General features: G+C 45.0%; 1 protein-coding gene across 3 annotated transcripts in view; it reads right to left on the minus strand.

Annotated features, from left to right (window-relative positions):
* Positions 1–6166, minus strand: part of ZWILCH (zwilch kinetochore protein) — a 66538-nt gene extending 60372 nt beyond the window's left edge. For all 3 annotated transcript variants that reach the window (XM_085893076.1, XM_085893074.1, XM_085893075.1), the window contains exons 1-4: positions 6002–6166; positions 5672–5714; positions 5215–5313; positions 2101–2282 (exon numbers count right to left, since the gene is read on the minus strand). In XM_085893076.1, coding sequence (XP_085749202.1) covers positions 2101–2282; positions 5215–5313; positions 5672–5714; positions 6002–6039 — 362 coding nt within the window. In that variant the 5' untranslated portion in view covers positions 6040–6166. The remainder of the gene's footprint in view (positions 1–2100; positions 2283–5214; positions 5314–5671; positions 5715–6001) is intronic.
* Positions 6167–13404: the final 7238 nt, after the last annotated feature.

Here is a 13404-nt window from a genome sequence, read left to right on the forward strand (position 1 = left end):
GGAAATTGCGTCAAAATCATCAGCTCTGCGGCGCTTACACGTACCATGGTATAGTTGGCAAGTATACAGTTGTGAGTGAACAAGTTTTATGTAAAGTCAGAAGTGAATGTAAGAAGAATTCTACGTTCGCTTCTCGGCTTTGCCTATTCCATGTTATTTTTCTTCAATTCAATATCGCTGCCAAACCATGTGAGCTATCAATCATTCCTGAACAAACTTGGACAACCATGGCTTGGGGGACATTTGTGTGAAGCTTAACCTTGATCTGTTCAGCTGTGAACAAGCTTTGGTACGTTCTGGGTGAGGAAGGTTGTGGTCAAGTTTCATCAGAATTGCATATAATATGTAGTTTCTGAGCATAAAACAATTACCTATTTTGGAGGACAACCCCTGTAAACCCCCATGTAGCCCGATTTTTGTAATGGCATGAACAAACTTTGGTACATACACGGTGATGAATGTTTTGGTAAAGTTTCATCGAAATAGTAGTTTCAGAGAAGTTGAAAGTATTTGTGAACGGACGGACAGACGACAAGCTCCTCGGAACTAGGTTCCAGGTGAGCTAAAAAAAGAGACGGATGGATGGATGGACGGTGTGCGATGACAATAACTTATCTGGAATGTAAATTCCAGATAAGATAAAAAAAATATTCACAACAATAATAATAGTGGTATCATTTGGCAAGAATAATAACGAACGTATAATGCCCGCCCTGGCACATGCACATCTGGGATTGGGGAAAGCGAAGCTAATGCTCCAGCAGTGCAGCAGGCAGGTATGTGACAAGGCCGTGAAGACCAATGAAAATGTGGTCGAATGGACCAACGGACCCACGAGTAATAAAAACCAACGATAAAGTTAATCAATTAAATAAATAAACTAGAAGGGCACTCGGTAGAGCACAGACCTCGGCCACGATCAACAAGAACATATCGGGCCCAATACATTTTTTAAACATCATGATATGTATATATATATATATATATATATATATATATATATATATATATATATATATATATATATATATATATATATATATATATATATATATATATATATATATACACACACATACATATATCGATTTTGGCCCAATCTCTCGATGGTGAAGAATTCCTTTGTAAATTAAAAAAATTCTCGTATCCAGATTTGGATTCAGATCTTCATCAAAATTGAATCAATTCGTCGTCATCATACACTCAACGTGTCCACCAAGTTTCGTCCGAATTCGTCCACAACGTTTTGAGATATTGTGCTATTAAAAGCTTTTGGCCCGATCGCTCAATGGTGAAAAATCACTCAAAAAATTCTTGCAGCCGGATCTCGATCCAGATCGTCACCAAAATCTAATCAGTTCGTCCTTGTGACACACCAAACCTGCCCACCAATTTTCATCCGAATCCGTCCACAATGTTTTAGGATATCATGCACACAAACAGACAAACAAACAAGAAAAAGACGTCATGCAGAGCACAATACTTGCAAGATCCACCCCCTCTCCAAAGGTTGCCAGGATACAACTTGTCCATTTCATTAAGATTAAAATTGACAATCTTAATCAAAGCGCAGGTCAATGGGATGAAAATTGATTATTTTTCAGATTGAAATTGATCATTTTAGAAGTTTGACCTTGAGTTGACGTTTTGGCCTCAAAAGGAGTTGCTTTCCCAATTCAGTGACGCGTTATGCAAATCTTGTTCAGATTTCAAGTCAATCGGATGAAAAATGATGATTTTTCAGATGAAATTTGATGATTTTAGAAATTTGACCACAAGATAACATTTGACCTCAAAATCAGTACGTTTCTCAGTTGAGACTACCTCTACAACTTGGTAAAGTTTCATGACGATCGGTTTAGAATTGTGACCTGTATGTGATAAACAGACAGACAGACAGACAGACAGACAGACAGAATAACAAAATCGACTGACCAATCAATATACTTGAAAAATCTTTGATTTTGCAAGTAACAAACAAACAAGGGTGAAAACATAACCTCCTTCACTTTCGGTGGCAGAGATAACAACAAAAAAGGGTGCTTTCCACTCCATGAAGCCATACCCTCTAACCTCAAAGTACATCGACGCTTGTCCTACCTGGCATCTTGGACAGGCAGCGGACTGAAGCTTTCCTTTTTGTTGGTGACGAGTGAAGCATCTGTCCAACCCTCGGGTAAAGGGCCAAGCCGAACGTCTTCACAAGGGTCTTCATAGTTACACTCTTCATCCTCGTGAGAATCTTCAACATTTTCTGAATCTCCTTTGAACTGAAATACATTCTGGGAAGGGCATTGTTAAGACGACACTTAGTAAAGCTCCCAATTTTGTCTCATATTATTGGTGTCCACACCCACACCACGCAAAGAGATAGGTGTACAGGGTATCTCACTCTACTGATGCATCGTTGTATAAAATCAAAGTGGAAAACCATGCTGTCAGTTATACCAAAGAAACTTCGATATTAGGATCAAAGAGACCAATCTGATGTGCTCAGGAAGATCAGGTAGGTGGTCAGCATTGCTTTTAAAGAGCAAATAAAGGCTTAAGTGGTTGATTAAAAGGAAACGAAAAACACAATCAATTTTATCTCATGATACCAGCAGAACCATCAACAAGTAGGAACAGTTTGGGGTTAATAGGGATGGCAGGATGGCCAAGACTAGCGGTACGCACACTCGTATCTAAGCCGTCTCGCCTGGGTTCGAATGCTGACCCAGTTACAAGCTGCCATCCCGGTGTTTCACAGGCAGGCCGATTCATCAATGCACGGGCCGTCCCTCAGATGGACGCTAAAATTGGCGTCCTGTCTGCTGGCATTAGTTGGTGAACGTTAAAGATCTCACAGTATCCTTCAGGAAGAGTGGGCGAGCTATCACCGGCACCAAGAACAAATTCCTAATTCCTTCCACAACTACTTAGTCGAAAATCAGGCCTGGCCAGCCAGTTCGTGAAAGACTTGGGCGAAAAACTTCCACCGGCCAACACCACAAGAACGTGGGAATAATTGTGACCAGTAAAGAAGTAGTTTAGTAATAAATAGACAAAATTACGTGCGAGTCGAGAGGAAAATCTGACGTGAAATTGAAATGTTCAGCTCAACTAGGAGAGAACCAGGTTTTTGGTTTCAGACCAGGTCACTCTACCCTAGATATGCTGCTACTGCTCTCCCATCAATGGATGGAGGTCCTCAATGCCAGACAGGAAATCCGAGCCGTATCCCTGGACATATCACGTGCTTTTGACACAGTCTGGCACCCTGCCCTACTCACCAAACTCTCTTCCCATGGTATTCAAGGCCATCTCCACTCATGGCTCGCAGACTTCCTCTCCTGTCGCAGTCAACGTGTGGCCCTAAATGGAGTTCTTTCATCCCCTCTTCCTGTGCAGGCTGGAGTTCCTCAAGGTAGCGTTCTGGGCCCTGTTCTTTTTCTGGTTTTCATCAATGATCTCTCGGACTCTCTGGAAAATCCTCTATTTCTCTTTGCCGACGACTCCACCCTCTGCCGTACCATCTGTCATCCCTCAGACCGGCAAGCAGCAGCTTCTTCGCTCACTGCAGATCTGGATAAAATCACAAACTGGTCCAACACGTGGAACATGTCTTTCAATCCAGACAAATCTCACACTCTCACTATGTCTCTTCGAAAGGACCGTTTACAAAACCCCCCCATCCACTTTCTCAACAATCCTCTGGAAGAAGTCTTTTCTTTCAAGCTTCTGGGTCTCACTATCTGCTATGACCTTTCCTGGGAAAGTCACATTTCCAACCTTGCCTCAAAAGCCAGTCGCCGACTGGGAATCCTCCGTCGTGCAAAGTCCTTCCTCGGCCCTCTTGAGCTCCTGACCACTTACAAAGCTTTTGTCCGTAGCCTGATGGAGTACTGCTCTCCCCTCTGGGCTGGTGCTCCTGCCTCCCACCTTTCTCGACTTCACGCTGTCGAAACCAGGGCTTTTAAGATCATTGGCATCTCCCGCAATGAAGCTGAGTCTTTGGGCCTCTCACTCAATCACCGCAGGTTGGTCGGTGGTCTTTCTGTCTTCTACCGACTCCTCTCCAGCCTTGCCCCCCTGCTCTCTCTGTGATTTGTCCCAACCACATTTCCACAGGTCGCTCAAGGTCCGCCAACAACCCCCTTCTGGTAAAACTACCAAAATCACGAATCACTGCTCATCTTCACTCTTTCATTCCTCTTTTTTCCCGCCTTTGGAATAAACTTCCTCACTCTATTCTTTCCCATTCTTCCCTCCAGGCTTTCAAAACAGCTGTTCACCACCACCTCTTATCTTCCCCCATCCAAATCCTCGATCTTTTCTACCCCCGATAATCCACCCAAGCCCACTTCCTTCAATTCTCCTGCTTTCCTTCCTGAAAGTCCCTTTAATGTCCATCTTCCCCTCGCCATGTTCCCCGTCCCATCCCCATCCTTCCCCATCCTTCCACAGTTCACCTGTGTCTGTTCCCCAATGTTTTGTCCCTTCCACTCCCGCCCCTCTTGTCTCATGCCTCCTTGCTGTGAGTTGTGTGTTAGCTCTCATACGAGCCTCGACCAAGGTATACAAAAAAAAAAAAAAAAAAAAAAAAAAAAAAAAAAAAGAAGAACAAATCAGGAAATGTAGGAACACAGGATGTCAAGAGACTATGAGAGCAAACAAGTTATAAACGAAGAGGTTGAGGGAGGAACAAAACAGGATCGGCTCAAGGAGGCGATTCCTCAGTTGGGATAAGATGTGAGAAGTCGGCTGAGATTTGGAGTTGCAAGTTGTGCCGCGACTTGAGAGTCGAGTGTGTGCTCCGTCTCCACATACAAGCGAGGCACCTCTCACACCGAGCAAGGACAAGACCCACACCGAGCCAGGAGGTACACCTCAAGTGCGGAGCATTCCGGGCAAACCACGTGACACGCTGCATAACATGCGCAGTTTCCAAATATGGAGCAACAACTTCAGGTGTGGAACATGCAGCACTTCAAAAGTGGTTTCAAAAAACGATTAATTAAACTCAAACTGAGTGAATAATGTCACCTTTTGGTACAATTTTAGATACAACTTGATTACATCAGGAGCAATTTGTACAAAAGAATAAATCTGAAGGGGGTGGGGGAGGTCACGAGGTTGGGGTGGTGGAGAGGGGGTTGGGGGTGGGGGAAGGTAGGGAAGGAATAGACAAGAAGGAAAATCCTGAGTACAAGATGCTTGCTGTCCTCTCCGTACCGTTGGACGTCCTTCGACCAAAAGCAAACGGCCATCCATTGGTAAAACAAAACCAAGGGGGTGAATGGATACAGCCGGTGAGCATTTCACAGCAACATTCTGCAACAACAACAATCACAGAAATGTAACCTCAACAACTCAGCAACAACAATTCAGACCCAAAAGATGACATCAAGAGACATCATTGAAAAAAAAAAAAAGTGGCAAAATGTGTAACGGACGTGGGCATCATCGGTGGTTCACAAAGGGAGAAAAATACAACTTCGATCAACAGCAACAAACTGCTCGCTTCGAGATAAACGATTGTTCAACAAAACGTTTGTTGCATTGTTGTATTTAATTATTTCATCGAACGACGTGACGTCTTGAACATCCAATCACCGTTGAGATTGCGCAACATCCGGCACAGTCCAAATTTACCTCACGAGTCCGAGGGTGGAAATTAAAAACTACAAACCTTATAGATGGTGCTTTGATCTTCTTGCTCGTCTTCTGCCAACCTGCGCAACCGGCGACAAAAACAAACGCCGTCACCAACAAAACGAACAGATCACCACGAAGAAGAACAAAGCACTACAAACAACAGGCCACCACCAACAAAGTACGGCGAGGCCGGAGGCACACACCAATAACCGACAAACCCCTTTTTCATTCACTGACGGGAAAAACGATGAATCGCCATTACATGTATAATGAAAACATCTTCCTACCCAAGGATTCGGCGTTTAAAAAAAAAATTATGGTAAAATGTCGATGGATTGTGAAAGGATATCTTCAGCCGACTTACTTTGACAAGACCTTGCAAAACTCCACACATTCCAACATTTCCTGTTTATACGTTAACTGTGGGAAGACGAGGAAGCGAACAGCATCGAAAAAAAAATAACACAACCGGCTTCCAACTTCCCGCGCAAATACTCTTCTTCTTCTTCCTCCTACTCTTCTTCTTCTTCTCATGATTTTAAATGGCCTTTTCAGAGCCTCAGGGCTCCATAGGCGATGCGGCCCAACACTTTATTTTTTATTTTTTTTGTATACCTTGTCGAGGCTCGTGTAAGAAAACACACAACTCACATCAAGGGGGGGCAGGAGAAAAGAGGGGAGGGAGTGGGAAGGACAAAACGGTGGGGAACAGAGACAGTAGGAGATCTGTGGAAGGGAGAGGGATGGGATGGGGAACATGGGGAATAGAAGATGGACATTACAGGGACTTTCAGGAAGGAAAGCAGGGAATTTGAAGGACGTGGGTTTGGGGTGAATTAACAGGGTTATAAAAGATCGAGGATTTGGATGGGGGATGATAAGAGGTGGTGGTGAACAGCTGTTTTGAAAGCCTGGAGGGGAGAATGGGAATGAATAGAGTGAGGGAGCTTATTCCAAAGGTGGGGGAAAGAGGAATGAAAGAGTGAAGATGAGCAGTGATTCGGGATTTTGGTAGTTTTACCAGAAGGGGGTTGATGGTGGACCTTGAGCACCCTGTGGAAATGTGGTGGGGACAAATCGCATAGAGAGCAGGGGGGGGCGAGCCTGGAGAGGAGACGGTAGAAGACAGAAAGACCACCAACCAACCTGCAGTGAGAGAGTGAAAGGCCCAAAGACTCAGCTTCATTGCGGGAGATGCCAATGATCCTAAATGCCTTGGTTTCTACAGCGTGAAGCCGAGAAAGGTGGGAGGCAGGAGCACCAGCCCAGAGGGGAGAGCAGTACTCCATCAGGCTGCGGAAAAAAGCTTTGGAAGTGGTCAGGAGTTCAGGTGGGCCAAGGAAGGACTTTGCACGACGGAGGATTCCCAGTCGGCAACTAGCTTTGGAAGCGAGGTTTGAAATGTGGCTTTCCCAGGAAAGGTCATGGCAGATAGTGAGACCCAGAATCTTGAAAGAAAGGACTTCTTCCAGAGGATTGTTGAGAAAGTGGATGGGGGGGGGGGTTCTAAACGGTCCTTTCGGAGAGACATAGTGAGAGTGTGAGATTTGTCCGGATTGAAAGACATGTTCCACATGTTGGACCAGTTTGTGATTTTATCCAGATCTGCAGTGAGTGAAGAAGCTGCTGCTTGCCGGTCTGAGGGATGACCGATGGTACGACAGAGGGTGGAGTCATCAGCAAAGAGATAAAGAGGATTTTCCAGAGAGTCAGAGAGATCATTGATGAAAACCAGAAAAAGAACAGGGCCCAGAACACTGGATTGAGGAACTCCATCCTGGACAGGAAGAGGGGATGAAAGAACTCCATTTAGGGCCACACTGTGACTGCGACACGAGAGGAAGTCTGCGAGCCATGAGTGGAGATGGCCTTGAATACCATGGGAAGAGAATTTGGTGAGTAGGGCAGGGTGCCAGACTGTGTCAAAAGCATGTGATATGTCCAGGGATACGGCTCGGATTTCCTGTCTGGCATTGAGGACCTCCATCCATTGATGGGAGAGCAGAAGCAGCATATCCAGGGTAGAGTGACCTGGTCTGAAACCAAATTGATGATTGGAAATCAAGCCATTGGAGAAGAGGAAGGATTTCATGTCTGAAGCGATGATGGATTCCATAACCTTGCTGATGATTGGGAGAAGGCTGATTGGTCTGTAGTTGCAGGGATCTGTTTTTGCACCTTTTTATGCAGGGCAGTGATGTTTGCAGATTTCCAAGCAGATGGCAGATGACCTTGAGCAAATGAGAGGGTGAATAGAACAGAGAGAGGGTGAGCAAGAGCAGAAGAGCAGGCTTTGAGGACACGTGGGCTGATGCCGTCTGGACCGGTTGCAGAATCTGAGCTGAGGTTTGACAGCAAGCTCTCCACCTTGTCAGGAGAAAAGGACACAGAGTCCAGGGACAGTTGGGTGGGACTGGGTAAGGTGGGTAGAGATAGTGATGGGTTCAGGACACAAGATTTCGCTGCAAACACCGAGTTTAGGCATTCAGCTTTTGCACGTGCGGTATCAGTCGTGCGGCCATTTGAGGTAAGGGAGGGGATGGAGGGGGAACATACACCAGAAACAGATTTGATTAAACGCCACCAGGATTTTGACGAGGGAGAGAGGTTTGAGAGTTCAGACTTGAGATGAGAAAGATGTTGTTTTCTGGCTCTCCTGAGGGTAGATACACACTTGTTCCGAGCTGTATGGAAGGAACTGAGATTGCCCTCAGTTGGGTTTGCTTTCCATGAGGCAAAGGCAAGTTGTTTCAGGACAACTGCCTCGCCACAAGCTTCAGTAAACCAAGGGCAGGAGGAAGGGTAGGACAACTGGAGACGAGAGGGGATAACTCTGTGCATGAGGGAGAGCAAGTTTCTTTGAAAGAATTCCCAGGATGAGTTGATGTTGGAGAAAGTAGCGATAGGAGACCAGTCTATAAGTTTGATGGCTGCTTGGAGACCCTGCCAGTCGGCTTGAGTGAAATGCCAGACTCGATGGCGGTGAGGTGGTTCTCTGATAACAGCCAGAGAGATGTCCACTTTGACAAGGAGCCGGCAAGCTCCGGCACACTTCGTATAGTTTGACCCGTTTCTTTAACGAATTAAAAAAAAACATTTTGCAGAGTCGCCGCGGTGCTTATGGTTCGACCGGCTTCGTATATCTGGAAGAACACACCAACTGATCGCCATCTGTCTCTTAAAAAAAAAGGCACAATTTGGGTCAGCCGTCTATAGAGGACATTGTAAAACAAGAAAAGATTGCAGACCCTCGTCAGGACTTGTTTTGTGTGGCAAATAAATAGAAGGGTGTACTCGATGAAAAGTCGTTCACTGCAAATGAAACAAACGTCCAAAGGGTCTCGGAAATGTGTTGAGGTCTCAAAGAATCTTTGGGAGTCTTATTGGCCTTGAAGGGTCATGGGGGTCAAAGGGTCTTAAACGGTGTTAGGGTTCTCAAGGGGTCTTAAGGGTTGAAAAAGTCTTTGAGGTCTCAAAGGAACTTCAGGTTCCAAAGGGTTTTAGTGGTCATTAGGATCTTCGTGGTCTTAATGGGTCTGGTGGCTGTAAAGGGTTTTAGTGGTCAGAAAGGGTCTTGGGGTTCTGAAGGGACTAATGTAACTAACACACATACGTGCTGCGCAGACGAACAGACAAACAAACAAGAAAGATGTTGTGCACAGCACGACACTTGCGAAATCCCTAAAACAAATTGGACCTTTAATATAATTGGTGGTTGAATTCAATGACCAAATATGCAAATCCTCTTCAAATTTCAAGTCAATCAGATGAAAATTGACAATTTCAGAAACTTGGCCTGTGTCGACCTTTTGGCCTATGTTGACCTCAAAAATAATTGGTCATTGAATTCAATGACCAAATGTGCAAATCTTCAAATTTCAAGTCAATCAGGTGGAAATTAACAATTTTAGAAATTTTGACCGATGTTGATCTTTTGGCCTAAGTTGACCTCGAAAATAATTGGTGGCTCAATTCGGTGAGCTGATATGCAAATGCTCTTCAAATTTCAAGTCAATCAAATAAAAATTGAGGAATTTGAAAATTTGACAATTGTTGACATTTGACCTATGTTGACTTTTTGACCGAGTGATCTCACTGTGGAGGAGGCATTCAGTGTCGCACTCGAGTCTGTGGTTGATCGGTGCCTCAGACGAGATACTCTTCTTGTCTTGGGGGATTTCAATGCATCTACTGGTACTGATAGTGATGGTTATGAGACACGTGTTCGTCCCCATGGGTCTGGAACTGTGAACTAGAATAGCACTAAGCTCCTTGACTTTGCAAGAAGTCATGAACTTAGGGTGACTGGTTCATGGTTGCAGTGGCCACAGGCTCATCCCCTGGACTGTGCACTATTCCAACGCTGGTGGTGTGGCAAAGGAGAATGATCATGTGCTTGTTAATGGGTGCTGGAGGATGATTCAGGACTGCAGGGTCTTCCGGTGTGTTCAGCTCCTCAATACAAACCACCGGCTTGTTGTAGCAACTCTGAAGTTTCAGCTTAAATCCAGGAGAATGGTACCATCCCAGCCTCGGCTGGATGTTGGCAAGCTCAAGGATGAGAGGGTAGTTGAGGAGTTTGCAAACAGGCTGAGTGGGGATTTGGGGGGTCTGGGTGCTTTGGGAAATCCTGCAGAGATGTGCAGGATTTTGGGAAATTTTGGGAAATTTGGGAAATCTCCCTCCTCCCACTCCAGTCCCTCTGGATTCCCTCCCACCCCTTCCCCTGCTACATCCCACTCCAGTCCCTCAGGATTCCGTCCCCACCCTTCAGTTTGTTTCGAAGTCTTCAAAAGTCAGCCAAAAATGAAAAAATTTTTTAAAGAAAGACCTCTATTTTCTTTCCTCCACCTTATGAGAACGAACCTTCATTGGGCGGTGTATATTGGTCCGCTGCCATGATCACTGCTAACGAAACGTGCATTACATCATTTGAGTTGGAATCAAAATGTAGCTTTGTTTCCTCAAAATGGTACCTTTACTTAATGATAGAAGAGTCGTTCAGTTTTTACATGTACATCAGAGGCTTTCAAACAATTTGAGCCACCTGGAGCGAAACATGTGGCCGCGATATCTGGGCGGCTGGAGGGAAAGGTGTGGCTTGGCTAAATGGTGGCGCTTGTGCCGTTTGGGGAGAAGAAGGCAGGTGTGGCCTGCATAATGGACGGTGCTTATGACCCACCCAACCGCAGACACAAACTGAGCTTGATGTTAAACTAGACGACCCGTGAACCCGTTGGGTTCCCGTTGTGACAGCGGTTGATGAAAAAAAATCATTTCAAGAAAAAAAAAGAAGATAGCTCCAGGAATCCATGCCGCTGAATTTGTTTGCATTGATCAAATTCTTCCGGAGTCCTTCACTGAATGTGGAATTGATTTTTTAATATTTTTTTTCGTTGCCCGATTTGAATGAAACTTGATACTGCACACCGCAGGAGAATGGTGGGTAAGGTGGCCCTAAAAATGTTGCGCTATCGTGTACCGTTTTAGCTGTATTTTGGGAACATACATACATATTGTTGCGGCCACGGGTACCGAAACACCAGCTTGTCACTCAGGGGGATTAATCCCCGGTTGTCCTCGGGAGAGCCAGACCTGGGGCCACCGCTCACAATTAACGTTGTGGTCCGGTGGGTTGTTTTAGAACCACGAACGCCTCCCAGTCAACCATGAGTTCCAGTGTCCGCCGTCTAATTATTCCGTTTAACTAGAAGTCACGTGGTTACCTGAGCGGGGAGCACGCCCTCGGCAAAGCACCAATGTTATCTCAATTTGATTTTAATTCGGGCGGCCGAGCGTTTTAACTGCTGGTGCATGCCGACGTCAAAATCTGTGGTAAATCAAATCTGGTCAAATCTGATTTTTGGTCAAATCTGTGGTAATTACCTCCCAGTCTATCTAGATTTCGGACAATGCTAGACCAGTGGAAGGAAAGGACAAACAGGGACAGGTTGGAAATCGACAAATAATTTATTAATAATAAAATGAATAAATAAAAAGAACATTTTATTGCTGAGGTAAATAAAGAATGAATTTCAAAGCAAAATCAATCAAAATGCCAGGAAAGAGACAAGAGCAGTTGCTTATCGGGAGTTGACGTACTTACAGCTAAACACAGACAAGGGTACCCAACAGATCATTCAGCAGGGGGAGGGGAAGAATCGTCTCGCTCACCACAAAGTTGTCCGTGAAGTGAAAACATCCTGAAATGCGTGCGTGCGTGTCACGTCCGTCGCCAGCACCCAGCTTTGCGTGCACCCTCTCGTGAACAGCCTTGAACGCCAGTCGAAGTCTGGAGGGCACCGAGATCATCTGTCGCGTGTTTAGACCCTGGTGTTGGTGACTGTCCCGTGCCTCACTTGTTGGCGGCGCTGCTCACACCCACACGCGCACCACACGCTCGTTTCCCCAAGCACTGGAAAGGACAAATTGTCTCGTTGTTGGCGCTGGTCAGACACCCGCTTCTTGCTCGCTGCTCAAGCTTACTTCTCGTTCTCTTCTCCCTCCCTGGCTTTCTTTCGCTTCCCGCTTTTTTCTCTCCCGCTTTTCTACTCTTTCGCTTTTCTCCTCTGAACGTACCTCTCGCTCGTTTTTATATCTCCGGGCCGTCTCCGCGAGTCAGTCCGCCCCAAGCTCACCCAGCCCCACGGTTACCATGATGACCCATGTGATCTCAAAAAAAGGCGGGCGTCGGAGCTCATGAAAGATTGTTGCTGAGGAAGAATGGGGGGTGGGCTTCAGAGCTCGTGAAAGAAATGTGTGTAAACGTGTCTGTCGTAAAGAAAAAAGCTTCCCATAAGAGAGGGGATCTATCCTTTACCCTTCTCAACGCATCCCATTTAAGATCCCATTAGACATGGGGATGGGGCTAATCTGAACATGCATTGAAGGAAATAACTGTCTGGGGACCTGGATGTGTGGATTCATTCATCAGACCGGATTCTGAAATCCTTAACAATATATCTATATATATATATATATATATATATATATATATATATATATATATATATATACATACATATATATATATATATATATATATATATACACATACATATATATATATATATATATATATATATATATATACATATACATATATGACCGTTTTTACAGCCATTTTTCCCTGCTGTGCAGGGGTTTGGCTTTTTTCTTGAGGCAATGTTTTATGGCCGGATGCCCTTCCTGACGCCAACCGTGGTCGCCTCTTACGACACACAGGGATATGGTATGCCTATTCTAACCGGGGCATACACCGGGACCAGTACACTGGTACTCATTTCGCCGATCTCGGAAGGATGACAGGCTGAATCAAACCCCTGGTGTTAATTCAGCAGCCAACGGGCTTGAACTCAGGAACCTGGGATCCCAAGCCGCCACCCTAACCACTAAGCCAACACCAGGCTTTATTTATATATATATATATATATATATATATATATATATATATATATATATATTTACAAGATGAGAGTTTTAGTAATATACGAGATGACCCGTGAACCCGTTGGGTTCCCGTTGTGACAGCGATTGATGAAAAAAAACATTTCAAGAAAAAAAAAAAAGATAGTTCCAGCGAACTATACTGCGGAGGTTGTTTGCATTGATCAAATTCTCCCGAAGAGAACGTGACTGAATTGGGAAAAGCCTGGTGTTGGCTCAGTGGTTAGGGTGGCGGCAGAGACAGATGGTACGGCAGAGGGTGGAGTCGTCGGCAAAGAGAAATAGAGGATTTTCCAGAGAGTCCGAGAGATCATTGATGAA

Source organism: Eptatretus burgeri, chromosome 8 (genome assembly GCF_056783735.1).
Source record: "Eptatretus burgeri isolate ZD-2024b chromosome 8, Ebu_testis_v1, whole genome shotgun sequence".
Classification (NCBI taxonomy): Eukaryota; Metazoa; Chordata; class Myxini; order Myxiniformes; family Myxinidae; genus Eptatretus; species Eptatretus burgeri.